This window comes from Dasypus novemcinctus, chromosome 17 (genome assembly GCF_030445035.2).
Source record: "Dasypus novemcinctus isolate mDasNov1 chromosome 17, mDasNov1.1.hap2, whole genome shotgun sequence".
Taxonomy (NCBI): Eukaryota; Metazoa; Chordata; class Mammalia; order Cingulata; family Dasypodidae; genus Dasypus; species Dasypus novemcinctus.
This window is the reverse complement of record NC_080689.1, coordinates 66,723,885-66,746,049: the sequence shown is the minus strand read 5'-3', so window position 1 is coordinate 66,746,049 and position 22,165 is coordinate 66,723,885. Positions and strand designations below refer to the sequence as shown.

The 22,165-nt window shown below is 38.1% G+C and overlaps 1 protein-coding gene across 6 annotated transcripts in view; it reads right to left on the bottom strand.

Moving 5' to 3' along the window:
* Positions 1-22,165, bottom strand: part of ALMS1 (ALMS1 centrosome and basal body associated protein) — a 315,125-nt gene that overhangs the window by 184,075 nt on the left and 108,885 nt on the right. For all 6 annotated transcript variants that reach the window (XR_011646196.1, XM_058278920.1, XM_058278919.1 and 3 more), the window contains one exon: positions 14,774-14,933. Coding sequence is in view for 5 of the 6 variants with exons in the window: in XM_058278920.1 (XP_058134903.1) it covers positions 14,774-14,933 (160 nt within the window). In the remaining variant the exon portion in view is untranslated. The remainder of the gene's footprint in view (positions 1-14,773; positions 14,934-22,165) is intronic.

The window sequence follows — 22,165 nt, the reverse complement described above, 5'->3', positions numbered from 1 at the left end:
ATATAAGCTTTAACATAGGGACAAGAAACAAATTCACAATAACTGATATTGTAATTTAACCAGATATGATTATCATTTTCATTTGATTCACTTTTTCTTGAGAACTGAGCCCAAAATGTACAAAGTCTATTCTCTTATTCTATCCTTCCCCATTAACTCTACCCAGACATTTTATTTCATTTAATGGTCAACAATCTATTTATGAAGTCACTCAATAGATACTTTTTGAGCACCTTTTATGACTGGATGCAGATAAAATATTAATAAAGCCCCAGCTCTGCTCTCCAAGATTGTATAGTCTAATAGGAGAGAGAGACAAGTAAACAATTACAATACTATGTTTTGAATGCAGTGATTAGGAAGGATGCTATGGGAACATACACAAGGAGCACCTGACCCAGTTTTAGGAAGCCATGGAGAGTAGTGAAATCAGTGAAAGATAGGAAGACTTCTAAGCTGGAAACAAAAATATGAATAGCAGGAGTTGGGCAAAGACAGGGTACAGGGGATGGGGGAAGTTCCAAGCAGAAAAACTATTAAAGCAAGAATATAAGAGGGTCTATCTAGCACAACGAAGAAAAGGCGGTAGTTCAATATAATCAAAGAGGCAAGTGGGAGGCTAAAGAGGTGAGCAAGGGCCACATCACTAAGGCCCTTCTATGACATACTAACAGATTCTGGAATTTTTCTGAGGTTAACAGTGGAAAATAACAGTTTTAAACTAAGAAATGACACTGACTTTGCCTTGTAAAAGACTATTCTGACTTAATACAGAGCATAAACAGGAGAGGGGAAAAGATAACCTGTCTTTTACTTTTAATTCAGTAATCCAAAAAGGAGAAAATGGGGATCTGTGAAGAAGAATCAGCAGAACCGGGTGACAAATTGGACAAGGGTAAGGGAGAAGGAAGAGATACAGGGCTACTGCACATCGGTTCATTCACTGAGAGGGAATATAGGAGAAGTAGAGTTGCAGAGATGATGACAGTTCCATTTTTGAAGGTCTGAGGTTAAGGTACCTATGTGACATCCAGATGAAGCCATTTTATAGGTAGTTACATACTTACTATATCTAGGAGAGAGTCTTAGATTTGAAAATTATCACCACAGAAAGTAACTGAAGCCCCAGGGGGTACATGACATCACCTCAAAAGAAGTTAAGATCTTCCTTGTACAAAGCACTGTTTACTACTATGTTTCTCCCACTGCTGTACACAAGCTGAGGAGAGCCAGTACCATACCACTGATAACTCTTAAGAGCACAATCATCAATATTCTTCCCTGGCTTTATTATGTACCGAGATTTGTATTAGACTCTGGAAAGAAATAAGACACAGTGCTCTCTCTGAGGAATAGTTTGGACAAATTATTGGTGCTATTAAAAATTATGGTGAGGTTACAGAGGTATTTAAAATTCAAAAATGGAGAACTATATGGAGTAAAGTAATAAAAAATGCTCTTAGAGAAAGTAGCACTTGATTTAGGCCTTAAATTATAAGTAGGATGTAGAGATATTCTGAAGTAGGGAAATGACATTACACGAAAAGGAAAATGTTTAAGTAGAATATTAGTATTTTACACATGAACATGATTCTTGAGGTAAAGATGTAAGCAACTACTACCAATAAAATGGCTTGCCTGGAATAATCAAAATGTGCAAGAAAAATAAGGTTGGATAAAAAGAATTTTAAAAGTCTTGAAAATCAGCCAGAGTTTAGATGTGACAGAGAAAGGACATTATCATCAATGTTCCAAGAGATCATGAGTTGTGTTTAGGGATAATGGAAGGTGACATAATGCAGTTATTACGAATGTAGGCTCTGGAGAAAGACAACCTGGTATCACAACTGGCACTCCACTATTGTACCAGCTATGTGACCATGGGTAAGTTTCTTAATCTCTCTCTAAGCATCACTGTGCTCAATTATCAAATGGGATAATAATAGCACCTATCCTTAAAGGCACATATAATGCATAACAAAGTAAGCAAGCAATAAATGTTAGCTGTTAATTTTTTTAAAACTTTATTTCAACTTCAAAAAATAAAATAGAAAAAAAGGCAGCTTAACAAATTATGGAAACAATAATTTAAAAAATCCTGTCCAGGTACATTTATTTAATCCTAAAAACAAATTCAATTGTTTCTCCAGTGTTCCAAAAGATGAATAAATAAGCACAGATTGGTTAGATGACATGTCCAGGGTTTCCTTGTTAATGAAGAAAAAAAGCTTGAGCATATTCACATTTATTATTATTTTTAGTTTGTGATGGGTTGTAGATTTTAGAAAATTTAACAAGGTGTCATGGCACAGATGAATCTACCATATGTGGCTTGATATCCCTGTTTATTCAATATTGTCTGAGAAAGAACTTTAACTTACTTCTCAGCACCCTTACATTCTCATTTGATTATCTCTACCAATAGTCCAGAGGAAATAACAAGCCAAAGTTAAATTTTCACGAAGTTAAATTTTCACATATTCAAAACTCCTGGTGTCTTTTGGGTCCTACACAAGATAGTACAGACTCACTTTTCAATGCTCCTCCCTGTGGCATAAGACCTAAAATTAAGGCTGAACATCACATGCTGCCTTGATATCTGGTAAAATTGGGAGAGCCTTAAATGGCCTAGTCATGAGCTTCCCTCCATACTCTGGTCCTGTGGATAAGATGCACTAGCTAAGCAACCCTCCTTATCAAAAGCACAATATGTGCTTAACCCTAAGTAATGGGTTTCAGTTCCTTGCCAGTCAGTGAAATTATTATTCACACAAGACAATTACAACCTCCTGCAGAAACCAGGGGGCACGCATCCTCAGCCTCCTTAGCTCCTGTTTACTTTGTTTCTAGACAAACTCTATGCGGTCCTGCATGGTGTGTGGTATCATCCTCCCCTAGGCCGAGAGTATATGTGATTAATAAATTGCTGTTAATCTTATTTGCCTAGTACTGAGTGTTGTGTTCTGGCCACCCCATAACCATAGAGTAGAAATACCTCACCCTCACAACAAGGTGAATAGGAGACCATCAAAACACTTGGCCACAAATATAATTAAAAAGCTCTGGAAATAATTCAGTAGGCAATCACAAAAAGACTGAGAAGTGAAAAGAGGAAAGTGGAACGGCTTAGGAATCTCAGCACTTGAGGAACAACATGGCAGTGAATTTCCCAGATTTTCTTTACAACTCTCATACATCCCATACTGGACCTTTGAGAAGCCTGCAATTGAAACTACCACCAGGCATAGACCAATAAATAAATACCTAAGAAAATCCTGTTCTTTCTGACCCAAGGACCAGAGTAGGGCAGCCTAGAAGACACTTAGCATAGTCGACCCAGCAGCAACAGGCGGGCTTGCTCTACCCTCACCAGCACTGCTAGAGAGGGGAGACAGGGACCCCATCCCCCATATGTCTTCAGGCAGCAGTGGGCCTAGCATCTCCTGGCCCTCTACCCAACAGTAGATGGCGACCCAGGCTAGTGTCTCCTGAACCCCAACCCAGACATAAAAGGCAGCCCAGGAATGCATTTTCCTCCACCAGTAACACCAAGAGAAATTGATCAGGAAGCCAAGACTTCCTCAAGGGTACTGGGAGGCCCAAAGACCAGGCCTAGTATCCTCTACTTTCCACCTAGATACACCAGAAAGCCTATGAAAGTGCTTTCTACCCACACGGGTAGTACCAACAAAAATGAAGCAGGAGACTCACTGGCACTGGGTGGCCCAGAGAGGCATTCTCTCCATCCTGTGGGACACTATCTCCCACTCTCCACCCAGTAGCAGAAGGAATGGGAAAAAGCATTCCACCCCCATGAATATCACAAACTGGGATCAAGAAAGAGTCCCAGCAACACCACATGAACAAAGCAGACCAGAATGCAAAGACTCTGAAAACTAAATTGTCTTTGGACCCACAGCTCACAGAAGTAGGCCAGAACCTACATACTAAACATAAATAGGGCAACTGCCTGCTAAAACAGAAGATTAAATAGGCTCCAAAGTCTCCTAACAATACCCAAAATTTCCAGGACACATCATTTTTTATATCAAGAACAAGGAGAATTAGACCTTAAACAAGAAAAGATAATCAAATGATGGCAACACCAAGACAAATCAGATGTTGGAATTATCTAACAAGGATTTTAAAGCTGCTATCATAAATATGCTTGAGCAATCTTTAAAAAATATATTAAACAACAGAAAATCTCATCAAAGAAACAGAAGCTATTTTTTAAAAGTGGAAATTACAGAACTAAAAAATACAATAACTGAAATTTAAAACTCCCTGGATGACTCCATAGTATATTGGAGATGACAGAGGAGACAATCAGTGAACTTGGGGACAAATCGCTAGTATCTAATAAGTCTAAACAATAATGAGAAAAGAGACTTAAAAAAAAAAAAGCAGAGTCACTCAGTGTAGCAGTTAGATATTACTGATGAATTCCAAAAAGAAATATTGGATGTTTGTAAACTGGTCTTTTCCTCTGGGCTTATTACATTATATTGGATTCAGAGGTTTACTTGATTAAATAATTATTCAGGCTTTGATTGGGCCACATCAGTAGGAGGTTGCATCCTCACCCCCTTGGTGGGTGGGGACTCACAGAGAAAAAGACATGGCAGAAGAGTTAGTTGGAATTTTTGAGCTGGAGCCCCGGGAAGTAAGCACACAGAGGAGCTTGGTCGTGAGGAAAGCGAAAAGGCCCCGGGAAGAGAAACAAGCTGTTTGCCTGAGAGTCTACAGCTGCCCTAATGGAGATAACAAAGGACCAGAGCCTGGAAAGAAGCAAGCCCTAGGAAAAGAGGAACCCAGAAAGCCTGAACCCTCGGCACACGTCGGCAGCCAACCTGTCCCAACACATGGCAATAGACTTTGGTGAGGGAAGTAACTTATGCTTTATGGCCTGGTAACTGTAAACTTCTACGCCAAATAAACACCCTTGGAAAGCACACAGATTTCTGGTATTTTGCATCAGTACCCCTTTTGCTGACTAACACACCCAGGGACCTGTCAAATTATAACAAAAAGTCTAACATCTTTATCACTGGAGTGCCAGGAGAGGAGAAAGAAGGGGGCTAAAAAAGTATTCGAAGAAACACTGACTGAAAATTTCTCCAGTCTGGTGAGAGACACAAAGCTACAGATTTAAAAAGCTGAGCAAACCCCAAAAAGGATAAACCCAAAGAAATCCATGTCAAAGCTCATCATAATTAAAATTCTGAAAACTAAAGACAAAGGAAAAAGTCTTGAAAGCAGTCAGAAACAACACATTACCTATAGGGAAACACCAACTTGAATGACAGCAGACTTCTCAACTGAAAACATGGAGGCCAGAAGAAAGTGGCATGATATTTTACAAGTGCTGAAAGAGCTGTCAATTCTATATATATATATATAGAATTTATAGTGTGTGTATATATATATATATTCTATAAAATAGAATTTCTATAAATTCTATATCCAGCACAAATATCCTTTAGGAGTAAAAGGGAATTAAAGGAGAAGTAGTTGTGGCTCAATCAGTTGGGCTCCTGTCTACCATATGGGAGGCCCTGAGTTTACATCCCAGAGCCTCCTGGTGAAGGCAAGCTGGCCCACATGCTGCGGAGAGCTGACAGCCCGTGTGCCGCAGACAGCTGGCACAGCAAGATGATGCAACAAAGGAAGCCAATTAGATACGGAAAAAAAAAAAAGGACAGCAAATGGACACAGAGAAGAGACAGCAAAGAAAGGAACAAGCCACAAAGGGGGAATAAATAAATAAATAAAATCTAAAAAAAAAAAAAAAAAGGAATTAAAGACATTCTCAGATTAAGAAAACTAAGAAGGGGAGTGGGTGTAGCTTAAGAGGTTGAGTGCCTGCTTCCCATGTACAAGTTCTGGATTTGATCCCTGGTACCTCCTAAAAATAAACAATAGATAATAGAAAAGAAAACAAAAGTCAGTTCTTTAAAAAGGAACAAAATTGATAAATATTATGGTAGATTGCCTAAGACTAAAAGAAGTGTACAAATAAATAAGAAATAAAAGTGTGTATATTACTTCCAATTTTACAGAAATAAAGAGATTATAAGAGAATACTATAAGAAAATGTACACTGGAATATTGGTAATATAGGTGAAATGGAAAATTTCCTAGTAACTCAAAAACTACAAAAACTGATGCTATTAGAGATAGGAATTCTGAATAGACCCATTATCCATAAGGAGATCCAAACCTCCCAACAAATGACAGCCCAATATCAGGTGGCTTCACTAGTGAATTCTACAACGAGCTAATGATGAACTAATATGAAACCTTTTCAAAATCTTCCAAAAATTTGGAGAGGAGGTCACTCACACTAACTCATTCTTTAAGGACAGCATTAACCTGATATCGAAACCAGACAAGGACATCATAAGAACACTGCTGGCCAATATCTCTTGTGACTATAATGTAATCATCTTCAAACTAAATATATTGTTTGAACTCATGGAGTTAATATTTAGAATATACGTCACCAGAAAATAGAAGGAGGGCAGAGAATGGAAATCTCAGGGTTAAACTGACCATAAATGGAATAAAGGTTGTTTGTAAATCTTTGGAAATGACTAGAAATGATTAAAGCATGTCATGGTGTTTGTAACCAGCAGTGCTATTGTGTGGGTATGACAGTGATGGAAAGGGAAAGCCTAAGGACATGTATATTATTAGAGTCATGTATATTGTGAAGTGGGACTGTCTAGGATAGCAAAACCTCCTGTAAAACATGAATATGGGAGATATTGCATATGTAAGACTGTTTTTACAAAATAGAAATACAAGTATATTAGGAGGAAAAAGAATAGCAGCTATATACGGCAGGTGAGACATAGAGAAATTGAGAGGTGATAAGGTTTGTTTTTTATTATTATTGGAATAATGAAAGTGCTGTGGGAATGTTGGGGTGATAAATGCACAAATACGTGATTAAACCAAATACCACTGACAGTTTAAAAAAAAAAAACAAACTCTCACTGGGGAGCAGAGGTGGCTAAGTGGTTGATTTCCTGCTTCCCATTTACGAGGTCCTGGGTTCAATCCCTGGTACCTCCTAAAAAAGAAAAAGAAAAGAAAACAGAGAAAATTTATTGCTAAACATCCACCTTCAAATAATGGCTGAGAAGTTCACAAAAGAGAAAGGAAATTAAAACAGAAAAAGTTTGGAAGTTCAGAAAGAAAAGAACAACAGAATGGTTAAAAATTAAAGTGACTATAATACACTATCATTCTCTTCATGAGCTTCTTAAATCATATTTGATGGTTGAGTAAAAACTTTAACACCATCTGATATGGAGCTCAATATATATAAAGTAAATATTCAAACAACTGCAGGTAAAAAGTAGTAAAAAAAAAAAAAAAAAAAAAAAAAAAGAGAAATTAACTACATTTAACTCCAAGTGGTAAAAAGTTGATACCAGTAGACTACTATAAGTTACATATAAATACTGTAATACCTAGAATGACCACTAAGAAAGCTTATACTAAGCAATATACTACAAAATACTCTGGATAAATCAAATGAGAATTCTAAAGGATGTCCAAGTAACACATAGGAAGGCAAGGAAATGAGAAACAGTGGGAACAAAAAGAAAACAAATAATAAAACAGCAAATTTAAGCCTTAACGGATCAATAATTTTAAGTGTAAAAGGTCTAAACATACCAACTAAAATACAGAGATTGAATTAAAAAAAAAACAAAAACTAACCCAACTACACACTGCATACAAGAAATACTTCAAATGTAAAGGCATATGAAGATGAGAAGTGGATGGAAAAAAGAAATAGCATGCAAACAATTTTTTTTAAAAGGCAGGAGTAGCTATAATAATATCAGATAAAGGAGACTTCAGAACAAAGGAGAATACTGAGGACAAAGCATTACTATATAATGATAGAAGGATCAATCTACCAAGAAGACACAGCAATCCTAAATGTATGTATAGAGATATATAGATATGTAACAAAATTCAGGTGTGAGGTGATGGAGGCACTTAAAAAAAAAACTGGAAATGGAAATTGAAAGGGGAAGAACTAATCTGAATAAGAATCTAAACGAAATATCTCTTTCTTTTCTATATTCTCTGCTGGCTCCCCTTTCTTCTACTGCATAAGGTCTATCCTTGGCCTTTTGTTTTTCTCTCTATCCCTTTGGCTCCCTCATTACACTTATTTTTATGGCATAATTTAACCATTGAATACTGAGGTCTTCCAAATTTCCATTTCCCTTTTTTTTTCTCAACTAGTATTGAGGACACATCAAACTGAATGATCTCCTGACAATTCAAACTCAGCATGTCCAAAACTAAATCTCTTCCCAATATACTAATTGTCACCAATTCCCAATAATCGAGACTCAATCTCATCATTTTATCTCCCATCTGTCCCATACTCGAATTCTGTTAAGTACAGCTGTTTCACCCCAGTTGTAAACTGTCTTGACTCACACTTTGGACCCATGTTGTCTCTTTTTCCCCTCATGACACAGGATGCCAATTAAAATATAATAATAAGCCATTGGAGTAACTGGTATAAGGCCCAATTCAATATAACAAATATTTAATGAACAGAGACTTTTACACTAACACTCAGGAGCTTAGGGTTTTATTGGAGAGAATGAGACCTAATGAAATAATCCATCATAATTAGGTGCATTCACAGAAACGATACATAATGCACAGAGGAAGCACAGAGGAGAGGAGGTAAGGGGACAGGTGCTTAAAAAGAAAAGCACGGGGAAGCACATTCGGCCCAACGGATAGGGTGTCCACCTACCACAGGGGAGGTCCAAGGTTCAAAACCAGGGCCTCCTGACCGACGTGATGAGCTGGCCCATGCGCAGTGCTGATTCGCGCAAGGGTGCTGTGCAACGCAGGGGTGTCCCTTGCATAGGGGAGCCCATATGCAAGGAGTGCGCTCCATAAGGAGAGCCACCTAGCTCAAAAAAGTACAGCCTGCCCAGGAATGGTGCCACACACACGGAGAGCTGACGCAGCAAGATGGCTGCAACAAAAAAAGAGACGCAGTTTCCCAGTGCTGCTAACAAGAATACAAGTGGACACAGAAGAATACACAGCAAATGGACACAGAGAGCGGACAACCGGGGGAGGGAATAAATTTTTAAAAATACATCTTTAAAAAAACAAGAAGAGCACAATTACCAGAAAAGAAACAAAACACTACAATCCAAAGTGAGAAATTTAGACTTGTGGTCAGAGAGGGCATTAACATTTGAAATTGTTTTAATGTTTTTTATTAAGCATATGTATGTATTAAGCATATGTATCACAAATAAAAATTAATGATGGAAAGCACTACTGGTGTTGCAGGATGAGGATCCATGGACTCTTTCCCCCAACAAACCAACCAAAACTGATGAAAATTATTTTAAAAACACAACTATCCAAAGTCTCTGCAAATTGTCCCAAGGACATACAGCAAATACAGAAACAGTCATTCAAGAACATCTTGAAATCTCAGTAAGAAGAAAGTAAGTCTGTGGCATCTGAATCAAAATCTGATCCCTTCTATCCCTCCAGCTCAGTGTGATGGAATCTCTACTTCAGAAGGTACAGCAAGAAGACTAGGCTCTCTCTCCTTGCAGCATCAGGATGGTTTGTATATAGAGGGACCAGCATTTCTCATTATGTTCAGCTCCATGCTGGAGAAACTCTTTTCCAGGATAGTGTGTCCAAGACGACTGGGGTACCCTTCCTCACCAAGCCCCCTTCATAGGGCAGAAGATCTGTTCCAGACATAGCAGTCTAAGAATACTAGACTCCAATTATGCCCACCCCAGCTTGCTCAAAGGGCACAGGATCCTCACCAGAAGAGGCAATCCAAAAAGACCAGTGGCTACCATCCCCCACCAGCTCCCAGCAAAGAGGGAAGAGGTGCTACTCCAAAAGAAATAGGACCTGCACCCACATCCAGCAGTTCTATAGGAGTAGCATAAAGTTTCTGCCCAGGACAAGGAGGCCGTAAGAACAGGGAGCTCCACAAGGAAACTGTTCATTTGGAACAGAGCCTAGGGAAGTGCCAACCAAATGGTGCAGTTGGAAACAACGGAGATCTTGGTATTGAGCAATTAAGAGGAAGCATACTGCTTATGGCAGATCAGCAAGTAGTTTAAAACAGAGACAACTATGAAAAGCCCTACTGAGCACCCTCCTGAGGTCAGTACAAGAATCAAACACTACCAAGTCCATTTGCTGGGGCAGTAATAGTCTCTTCAACAAACGGTGCTGGGACAACTGAATATCCACATTCGAATGAATGAAAGAGGACACCTATCTCACACCATATATAAAAATTAACTCAAAATGGACCAAAGATCTAAATATAAGAGTCAGGAAGAAAATGTAGGGAAACATCTTCAAGATCTTTTTTTTAAATTCAAACTTTGTTTCAAATTAAAAAAATAAAATTACAGACAAAAGGCAGCTCGACAAGTTATAGAAGCATTCTTCCTAAAAAGTTCTGTCCAGGCACTTTTATCTAACCTAATTCCAACTTAACTATTGGCTTAACTATTCCTCTACTATTCAAAAAGATACACAGATGAACATAGATTAAATGACATAGTCAAGGTCATCTTATTAATGAAAAAAAATGAAAAGGAAAAATGCTTAATCATATTTATATCTCACAAAACCAAGCCCCAAGGCTTTTTTTTTTACCTTTAGCATTTAATATAGTACCTTCTTTGCTTTTGATACAAAAACATTACAATGTTGTTTTTAACTATAGTCTATAAATTAATTAGTTATATTTTCCCATATATCACATTCTTGACACCTTATAGAAAATTCTAATATTTATATTAACCACAAGCCTCATCTATTGTTAAAATCACTGCTATATATTTCCTATATTATTCTCCAGCTGTCCTCCAACTAACATTAGCCTACCTCGACTCCTCATTTCAGCCACAATCACATGTATAAATCAACAGTGTTTGTTATATTTATTATAATGTGTTACCATCAAGTCCATCCATTAGCACATATTTACAATTGATCTTATTAAACATTCTACATACATTCAGGATCAGCTCTCCCTTCTCAACTTACATTCTGTCTCTTACCAACATACACTTTATAGTCCAACTCCATAAGTCTACACTCATTGTATTTAGTTCGTATCAGTGAGACCCTACAATATTCATCCTTTTGGGTCTAGCTTATTTCGCACAGTGTCCTCAAGGTTCCACCATGTTGTCATGTGCTTCCCCAACTAAATTTTTCTTATAGCTGAATAGTATTCTACTGTATGAATATACCACATCTTGTTTACCCATTCTTTAGTTGACGGGCACTTAGTTTGTTTCCATCTTTTAGCAATTGTGAATAATGCCTCTATAAACATCAGTGTGCAAATATATGTTTGCATCCTTATATTAGGCAATGGTTTCTTAGATTTTACACCCAAAGCACATGCAGTGAAAGAAAAAAATAGATAAATGGGACCTTTCCAAAATTAGAAACTTTTGTGCAAAGGACTTTGTCATGAAAAGGAAGACAACCTACTCAATGGGAGAAAATACTTGGAAATCACTTATCTGATAAGGATTTAATATCCAGAATACACTAAAAAAAAACTCCTACAACTTGAAAATAAGAAGACAAACAACCCAATTTGAAAAATGGGACAAAGACTTGAATAGACATTTCTCCAAAGAGGATGTACAAATGGTTAAATAGCACATGAAAACATGTTCAACATCACTACCTATTATGGAAATGCAAATTAAAACCATGATGAGATAGCATTCCACACCCAGTTAGAATGGTTACTGTTAAAAAAAAAAAAACAAAAAAACCCCAGAAAATTACAAGTGCTGGAAAGGATGTAGAGAAATACGAACATTCATTCTTGCTTGTGGGAATGTAAAACAGTACAGCCGCTATGGGATAGAGTTTGGCAGTTCCTCTGGAAGCTAAACATAGAATTACCATATGACCTGGCAATCCTGCTACCAGGTATTAACCAGAAGAACTGGAAGCAGGGACACGAACAGATATTTGCACACTGATGTTCAGAGCAGCATTAATCACAATTGCCAAAAGACCAAAGAAATCCAAATGTCTATCAAGCAATAAATGAATAAACAAAATATGGTCTAAACATACAATTGAAAATTACTCAGCTATAAAAAGGAATGAAGTCCTGATGCATTCAACAACATGGATGAACCCTGAGGATGTTGAGTGAAATAAGCCAGGCACAAAAGGATAAATAGTATGTCCTCATCGATATGAACTAATTATAATGACCAAACTCAGAGTCAGAATCTAGAATATAGGTCACCAGGGGATAGACTGGAGTAGAGAATGGGGACCTACAGCTTAATTCGTACAGAATTTCTATGTACGTTGATCGTAAAGGTTTAGAAATGGATGGCGATGATGGCAGCACATCATTGTGAGTGTAATTAACAGAGCTAAATTATGTATGTGAATGTGGTTGAAAGGGAAAGTTTTAGGTAATGTTCAAAGAATGAAAGCTAGAAGATAAGCATTAGACTATATTACACAATGACCCCTGTTGTGGATGATGGATTTGGGTTAATAGTAAAAGCATAAGAATGTTCTTTTGTGAACAAATGTATAACACTAATACACGGTGGTAATAACAGGGTGGTATATGAGAAAAAATACTCCTGGGAAGTGGATGTGGCTCAACTGATAAAGCACCTGCCTACCATACGGGAGGTCCAGGGTTCAAACCCAGGGCCTTCTGGACCATGTGGTGAGCTGGCCCACACTCAGTGCTGCCACGCACAAGGAGTGCCATGCCATGCAGGGGTGTCCCCCGCATAGGGGAGTCCCACGTGCAAGAAATGTGCCCTGCGAGGAGAGCTGCGCCATGCGAAAAAAGTACAGCCCGCCCAGGAGTGGTGCAGCACATACAGAGAGCTGACAAAGCAAAATGACACAACAAAAAAAGAGACACAGATTCCCAGTGCTGCAGAGTATGTAAGCAGACACAGAAGAATACACAGTGAATGGGCACAAGAGAGCAGACAACCAGGAAGTGGGGGGGGGGGGAAGTGGAGAGAAATAAATAAAAATCTAACAAAGCAAAAAAATACTCCTAATGTAAACTATGGACTATAGTTAGTAGCACTGGTTTAATATTGTAACAAAGGTACCACATTAATACAGAACGTCAACAAGAGAGGAGTATATGAGAACACTGTATTTCTTAGATATCTTTTCTGTAAAACTACAACTTCTCTTAAAAAAAAAAAAAAAAAAAAGGCCCACCAGTACCCATACATAAATGCCACAAGGGGAAACAGCTATCAGGCAGATGGGATAAAAAAAATATATGTGTATATATGTGTGTGTATATATATGTATATATGTATTTATATAAACACACGCATGCACACACACACACACCAAGGATGCAGAGCAATTGAAACTTTCAATCACTACTGGTAGCAGTGTAAATTGGTACAATCACCTTGGAAAACTTTTGGGCCACAATTACTTAAGTCAAACATTCATATACCCTGGAATCTGCAATTCCACTCATAGGTATAGTCTCAAAAGAATTATGTTCATATGTTCATTGAAAGACATGTACTACAGTGTAGAAAACAACACTATTCCTAATAGCCAAAGGCTGGTAACTACCCAAATGCCCCTCAAAAGTAGAATGGATAAGTAAACTGTGGTATAGTATAGTACAGAATACTATACAGCAATGAGACCCTGGAAATTAGGGGAAATAAAAGTTGGCATTTTCCTACTTCTCACAACAATTTTCTTACCATTATATTCCATTTTCCTGAAACATAAGAAAACAAGTAAAATCTCCTTTTTGAGGCTCATGTCATATACAACTTTTATACCATCCTCAACTTACCACTTGCTTTTTGCAATTCCCAGCCACTCCCATTCTTCTAGAGCTAGAAGTAACTCAGTCCCATCTCATCTATTCAACTCATAAATAAATCCCTCATCCTTCTATTTTCTTCCAGACTAAGAAACTCTTTTGGCTTTCCTTTTTTCCTTAAAGATGCTGAAATCTATGGCTGATCAACTCTTCTCTTCACTGAATTCCCTTCCACTGTTCTTCTTGCTCCATACCAACTCCACAAATTCCTCAACCAAGGATCAATAGTGTTAATTCATTTTCTCCATTCCTGAGATTTAGTAGAGAAAATCCACAGATTTTATAAAGGCTGACACCATTATAAAATCATTGTCTCCAATCTCATCTGACATCTCAGAACTACCTGCCAATCCTTTTGCTATCCTTGTTCGGCTCCATCTCCTATTTCCTTCACCCAAAAATCTGAGGCTTCACTAAGCCACTCCTCTCATATCCCCTAATCTACCCCCACCATTCCCTACCTCCCTTAAGGAGATAACATTGCTTTCAAGATTGATCTCCTTCAATTTCCTATCCACACCCACTCTCTCTCACTTTTTTCTTGTACATTTACTCTAGCGCAGTTTTTCTAGGTTCTCAAATAGTTTCTTTTCCCTTCAAGTCACAGAAAGGAATATCGAAACAAACTAATATCAGACTCCTCTATGTAATTTAGATCTAAACGCTGTCATGTAGACTGCAATGAAAAATTTAACAGATAAATTAAAAATCCAAGGACTTAAAAACATATCTAATCCAAAGCATTAACATTATGCAGGAGACCAAAAGTAAGAACTAGTCGTATCGAGATATTATCACAAGTTATCCATAAGGAGACATTTATTACCTCCTTTTTCTACATACCTCCTAAATGTTTGAGAGTCTCTGGCACAGTCTCAAGAAATATCCTCAACATTCTGAGATCTGAAGAGTGATAGTCTGGCTCTCTGGATGGCTCATGAGGAACAAATGGAGGTAATACAGATGAAAAAGTCTGATTAATGTCCAGATTAGAACCACCTACCTATGTAAAGAGGAACAAAATGAAGAAAGCAAAATAAGGTTATATTATTTTTAGACTTCATCTTCTAAAAATCAAAACACATTTTTATAAAAATTAATACTATGCAGTTATTCTTGTTATTTAAGATAATAAATTCAACTCAACTGAATGCATATACAAATCATATCTTGCTTGGTGAACTCCAAGAAGGCTCTTCAGATTATACTTAGAGCCTGGAAGGCTGGCTGACTGTGTACTAAGTATTACAGAAAGTAGGCCTAGAAGTGTTTTATTACTCAAAAGTTTGTTCCTTACAAGAGTATGATCTTTGAAGGGCTTGAACCATGGTATTATTCTAGGAAGGCTCAAGAATTTTTTTTTTAATCGAGAAGAGTATGTTGTGGGGAGGAAAGAGGTAAGAATAAGAGAAATTTTTTAAAGAAATCCAAAAATGTTTAGAGGAAATTTAAAAGAATCTAAGAATTACATCTGTAATCAGTTACCAAAAAACAGATCCATTCTCAAATTTCTTGAAACAAAAGTCAGAGGGAATATAAAATGATAGTGCAATAAAAGTACTAAAAGGGAAGTTACTATAGTTTGTTCACATCTCAATAAATCCTTGCTAGGAAAGAAACTAAAACTAATTATTGGTGATTTTAGTACATTAATGTGCAAGGCTCCTTAACCAAATTCACAGTATAGTCTTATATAAAAATGCATCATAAACATATGAAACAAATAATATTATGCTTAATTGGTACAGAGCTTCTGTCTGGAGTGCTGGAAAAGTTGTGGGATGGTGGTGTTGGTAGCATAACATTGTGAACATAATTAACATTCCATTGAGTTATATATCTGAATATGGTTAAAAAGGGAAATTTTAGGTTATATATGTCACTAAGATAAATTTTAAAAAAACTATAGGACTATACGACACATAGTGAACACTAGTAAAAGTTATGGACTACAGTTAATAGTATAATTAAAATAATGTTTCTTCAATTGTGAAAAACGTACCACATGAATGAAAGGGTTAATAATAGGGAAAACTGGGTGTATAAGGGAATATATGGAAATTCTATCTTCTGCATAATTTTTCTGTAACTATTTCTCCATGAAAAAATAATTTTAAACATATTTTTAGGTTTCTATATTTTCTTAAAAGGATTACTTCAGTCATACCCTCTTAGAAAAAGTCTAAAAATGAGAACCAGCAAGAAGGCAGTGGAGTAAGGTGCACCTAGAATCAGCTCCTGATAAAGGGCAGTTAGTAAACACCCAGAGCTTTCTGGAGCTAGCTGAAGCACCTGTTTGGGGGCTCAAGGAGACCAGAAGAGCATCCTGCAACATCCCGGAAGGAATGGAAGGAAGAGATTGCCCATGTGCAGAGAAGATTCTAAGTAGAGCGCTCCATGCCACAGAGGCCTCCACTGGAGGCACAAGCCACCTCCGGAGCTGTTCCACACCTGGAATTGAAAGCTTCACTTGCCAAACACAGGAGAGGAAGAGATGGTTGGGCACCAGCTTCAGCTACTGCTGAGTAAATTCAGTGAGCTAAAGCATAATCCTAAGAACAGCTGAAATTTGAGCCTGTCCAAGTCGGAAAGAGGCTTGAAGCCACCATCTTAACTCCATGCCTGGCACAAGGGGAAGCAGGGCAGACTGAAAATCCCAGTGCTAGTGGGGACTGGCTTCTTTCCATCCAGATCAGAATGCTGCACTAGCCTAGGCCCAGACCCACCTCCGGCAGAGAGCAAGCTGGGGGGACCTGTGCCAGCCTCTCTGGGAAATTACTAAGCCACGGAGGCTGGTGATGATCCTATTCTGGCAGCGCAAACCACCCCAGGAGCTACTCTGTGGCTGGACCTGGGAGCTCCATATCCCAAAAACAGTGAAGGAAGAGATGGTTGACTACCAATTTCAGCTACTGATTAGTATACTTGGCTGGTTAAAGTATAACCCTAGGAACAGATAGGGTGCAAACCTGTTCAAGTCAGAAAGAGGCAGGTAGCTGCCATTTTGACTCCACCCCCAGCATGAGGGGCAGCCAGGCTGACAGAAAATCACAGTGATGGTAGGAACCAGTTTCTTTCACCCTGATTAGCCTGAACCCCTAGGCTAGGCTTCAGTCCCACCTCAGGCAGGGAGGAGCCTGGTGGGCCCTGCACCAGCCTATCCAGTTAACTGCAGGTACCTTTGCCTGGCACAAACTGAATAACTGGAAGTCTATCAGGGCAACTGCAGTCATCCTGGGCCCACACTGCATAAATTGCTGTCCACACCTGCAGCTCCATCCCTGCCCCAGGCAGGGGAGAAAGGGAAGTGAAGCTTCATCAGTCTCTCTGGGCAACTACAGTCTAGGCCTATATGACTTGGATTATTCCACACAGCTGTGACTCTGTCCCTACCCCTGGCAAAGGAAAAAGTTGCAAGAAGCTTCATTGGTTCCTGGGGCAATGAGGGCAGCACGAGCCTCCACAGCTTAAAGCACCAACTACATCCTTGGCTCCTACTGTACAATCAGCAAAGGAGAAAGGGCAGGAAGGCCTAAACTAAAGGGAAAAACTGCATCCAGAATAAATACTCTAGTAAGCCAGATGCCAAGACACCAACAAAAAATTACAATCCACAGCAACAAACAAGAAGATATGGTCCAGTTAAAGGAAAAAGATAAGCCTCCAGATGGTATAAAGGAGTTAAGATAACTAATCACAGATGTTCAAACAAACCTCGATAAATTCAATGAGATGGCTAAAGAGATTAAGGATATTAAGACACTGGAGGGAAGCGGACTTGGCCCAGTGGTTAGAGTGTCCGTCCACCACATGGGAGGTCCGCGGTTCAAACCCTGGGCCTCCTTGACCCATGTGGAGCTGGCCCATGCACAGTGCTGATGTGCGCAAGGAGTACCATGCCACGCAGGGGTGTCCCTGCGTAAGGGAGCCCCACGTGCAAGGAGTGCACCCCGTAAGGAGAGTTGCCCAGCGCGAAAGAAAGTGCAGCCTGCCCAAGAATGGTGCCGCACACACGGAGAGCTGACGCAACAAAAAGAAACACAGATTCCCATGCTGCTGACAACAGAAGTGGACAAAGAAGAACACACAGCGAAAAGACACAGAGAACAGTCAACTGGGGGGGGGGGAAGGGGAGGGAAATATAAAAACAAAAATTTTTTTAAAAACCTCAAAAAATGGACACTTAAAAAAAAAGACACTGGATGAGCACAAAGAAGAATCTGAAAGCATACATAGAAAAATAGAAGATCTTATGGGAATGAAAGGTACAATAAATGAAATTTTAAAAACACTGGAATTATATAGTAGCAGATTAGAGGAGGCAGAAGAAAGGACTGGTGAGCTTGAAGAAATGGCCTCTGAAAATGAACATAAAAAGAACAGATGAAGAAAAGAATGAAAAAAATCTAACAAGGTCTCAGGGAACTAAATGACAGCAAAAGGGATGCAAACATACATGTCAAGGGTGACCCAGAAGGAGAAGAGAAGGGAAAAGGGGCATAAGGAGTATTTGAAGACATAATGGTCGAAAATTTCCCAACCCTATTGAAAGACACAGATAGCCATGTCCAAGAAGCAAAATGTATTCCCATCCGAAAAAATCTGAAAAGACCAACTCTGAGACTCATATTATTTAGAACGTCAAATGCCAAAGACAGAGAATTCTGAGAATAGCAAAAGAAAAGCAATGCATAACATATAAGGGATACCCAAAAAGATTAAGTGCCGATTTCTTACCAGAAACCATGGACACAATAACACAGTGGTCTGATATATTTAAGATACTACAAGAGAAGAACTTCCAGCCAAGAATCTTGTCTTCAAAAATGAGGGCAAGATTAGAATATTCACAGAGAAATAGAAACTGAGAATTTCAAAGCAAAAGACCAAATTTTCAGGAAACACTAAAGGGTGTGCTAGAGCCCGAAAAGGAAAGACAGGAGAGAGAGGCCTGGAAGAGTCTAGAATTAAAGATTATAATAAAAGTTAACTAGAAGTGGCAAAAAATAAAATATGACAGATAAAACTCAAATAGTCAGAAATAAACTTAACCAACAATGTAAAGCACGTGTATTCAGAAAACTGCAACTCGATGTTAAAAGAAATAAAAAAAGGCCTAAATAACTGGAAGAACATTCCATGCTCATGGACTGGAAGACTAAATATCATTAAGACGTCAATTCTATTCAAATTGATATACAGAGTTAATGTAATACCAATAAAAATTCCACCAGCATTAAAGAAAAAATTGAAAACATGATCATTAAATTTATTTGGAAGGGTAAGGAGTCCTGAATAGCCAGAAACATCATAAAAAGGAAAAGTGAACCCTCATCTCAACACTTTAAATCATATTATTACCTAGCTATAGTGATAAAAACAGCATGGTACTGGCAGAAAGACAGACACAAAGACCAATGGAACCAAACTGATGGTTGAGAAACACACCCTCACACATATGGTCAAGTGACTTTTGACCAGCCTTAAAACCCACACAGCTTGGGCAGAAGAGTCCATTCAAAATTGGTGCTGAAAGAACTGGATATCCATAGCCAAAAGAAGGAAAGGGGACCCCTATCTCATACCTTATCTAAAAATTAACTCAAAATGGATCAAAAACCTAAAAATAAAAGCTAGAACCATACAACTTCTAGAAGAAATTACAGGAAAATATCTTCAAGACCTGGTGGTAGATGGTGGATCCTTAAAGGAGATAAAAGATGGAGATGGACTACTGATGTTTAATGTATGTATAGAAGTTTTAATTAGCTTTACTGTGAAAGTGTGGCAATGTATAGAGTGGATGGTAACAAATAGTAACAGCTAGTTTATAAATAGGGATGTGGCTGAACATGGTAGTCTAGGGATGTAAATGCCAATTGACAGAATGCTAGAGAATAATCTAGGAACTGGATAGCACAGTAAACCAAGAGGTGGATGAGAATTGTGGTTGATGGTACAGATGCAAGAGTGTCCTTTGTGAGCTATACCAAATGTACATCACTACTGCAGGGTGTTGGGAATGTGGAGAAGCATGGGAAAAATATAACTGGAGTGACCTATGGATTGTGGTTAGCAGTAATAATATAATATTGTTGCACCTATGCCAAAGATGTACTGTGTTGATACTGGGGCAATATGGAAACGTGAGCCAAATGTACACCATAGATGTGGTAACTATCAGATGATATTATCTTATTTGTAACAAACATTCCACCACAGTGTGGTGTGTTGATGGAGGGGTGCTATTTGGGAATTTTGCACATGTGCATGATTATTTTATAAGTTTACAACTTTTGTCATAAAAAATATATTTAAAAAATAATAATGGGGGGGTTGGGGGAAAAGCACATCAAATGTAAGATAAGGACTATAATTAGTAGTAAGATTTTGACAAATTCTTTCATAATTTGTTACAAACGTCTCACCACAATGTAAGGTGTTGGTGAGGGTTGATGTAGGGGGCCCCTGTATGATGCTATGCATGTTTGCTTTGTAAGTTCACAACTTTTACTATACACTTAATTGTTTATGTATGTTCACATATAAATGATATAAAGATAATAATAATAGGGTGGGTTGGGGGAAAATACTTTGGATAGTAGTACTATTTTGACAATACTCTTCAATCATTAGTTTAAAAGATTTAACAACAATACAAGGTATTGGTGGTAGAGTTATGAGAGTCCTGTATGATGTTTATATATATATATATAAACATATATAACATATATAACTATTACTATATACTTACTGTTTATGTATATTTATGTATGAATGATATACTTCAATAAATTTTTTTAAAAGTCTAAAAATGCACATTAGCCTGAAATTTTCTTCGCTTTTTTTTGTCCCTGGTTTAACTTTTTTTCCTATTATGTAGTTAGCTTTCTTAGGAAGTACAGAATATAGAAATGAATAAATATTCAACTTGTACTGTTCATACAGATGTCTCTAGCCCAAAAGTTCTCATCCGGGTGAGATTCCCTCTCACCCCCACTCCCCTGCCAAGGGACATTCAGCAATGCCTGGAGACATTTTTTTTTTTTTTATCATAAATGGGTAGGGTGTTACAGGCATCTTGTGGATAGAGGTCAGGCATTCTGCTAAATACTTTGCAGTGCACAGGACAGCCCCCACAACAAAGAACTATCCAGTCTAAAATGACAATAATGCTGAGGTTGAGAAATCCTACACTAGACATAACAAGAAGTTAATAGTTTTCAATTACCCCATTCCTGAAGACTTTTTTGAAGTGCAGCTCATTAACACATGTATTACATATATTATGTATGTGCATTTCATAGCATTTTTCTCCCAGAGCTTCCAAATACAGGAAGAGAAAATTCTATTTCAATATTTTTTTAAAGTCTTCTAGGGAAGTGGACTTGGCCCAGTGGTTAAGGCATCCGCCTACAACATGGGAGGTCTGCGGTTCAAACCCCAGGTCTCCCTGAACCATGTGGAGTTGGCCCATGCGCAGTGCTGATGTGCACAAGGAGTGCCATGCCACGCAGGGGTGACCCCCGTGTAGGGGAGCCCCACGCGCAAGGAGTGCGCCCCATAAGGAGAGATGCCAGCGTGAAAGAAAGTGCAGCCTGCCTAAGGATGGCGCCACCCACACAGAGAGCTGACACAAGATGACTCAACCAAAAGAAACACAGATTCCCGTGCTGCTGATGGGAACAGAAGTGGACAAAGAAGGCAATGCAGCAAACAGACACAGAGGACAGACAACCGGGGCGGTGGGGAAGGGGAGAGAAATAAATAAATAAATCTTTAAAATAAATAAATTAAATAAAGTCTTCTAAAGACCTTTTATTTATTTATTTATTTTCTCCCTCCCCCTCCCCCTTCAATCTTGACTTCAATAAAATTTCATTATATCTAAGCCTGAAAATACAGGGCTAATAAAATAATAATACAAAAGAAAATGGACAATGAAAATCATGAGAAGTATTTATTTAAGAAATCCACAGAATTTCATCACTAATTGAAAATGGGAGGGAATCAGGGAGAAAAAAAATTAAGATTAGTTTATTTCCTACTTTTAAAATCAATAATGAAGAAAGAGTAAAAAATGACTAAGAAACTAAAAAACTGCTAATAAGAACTCAGAAAGTCTACATGTCACCACAGTTTTAGGAAAAATATGATTTATTCTGATACAGACAAGAAGTTGTATTTGAAGGGATAGATACATTCACAAGAAAAATTGCAAAATTGCATACGAGC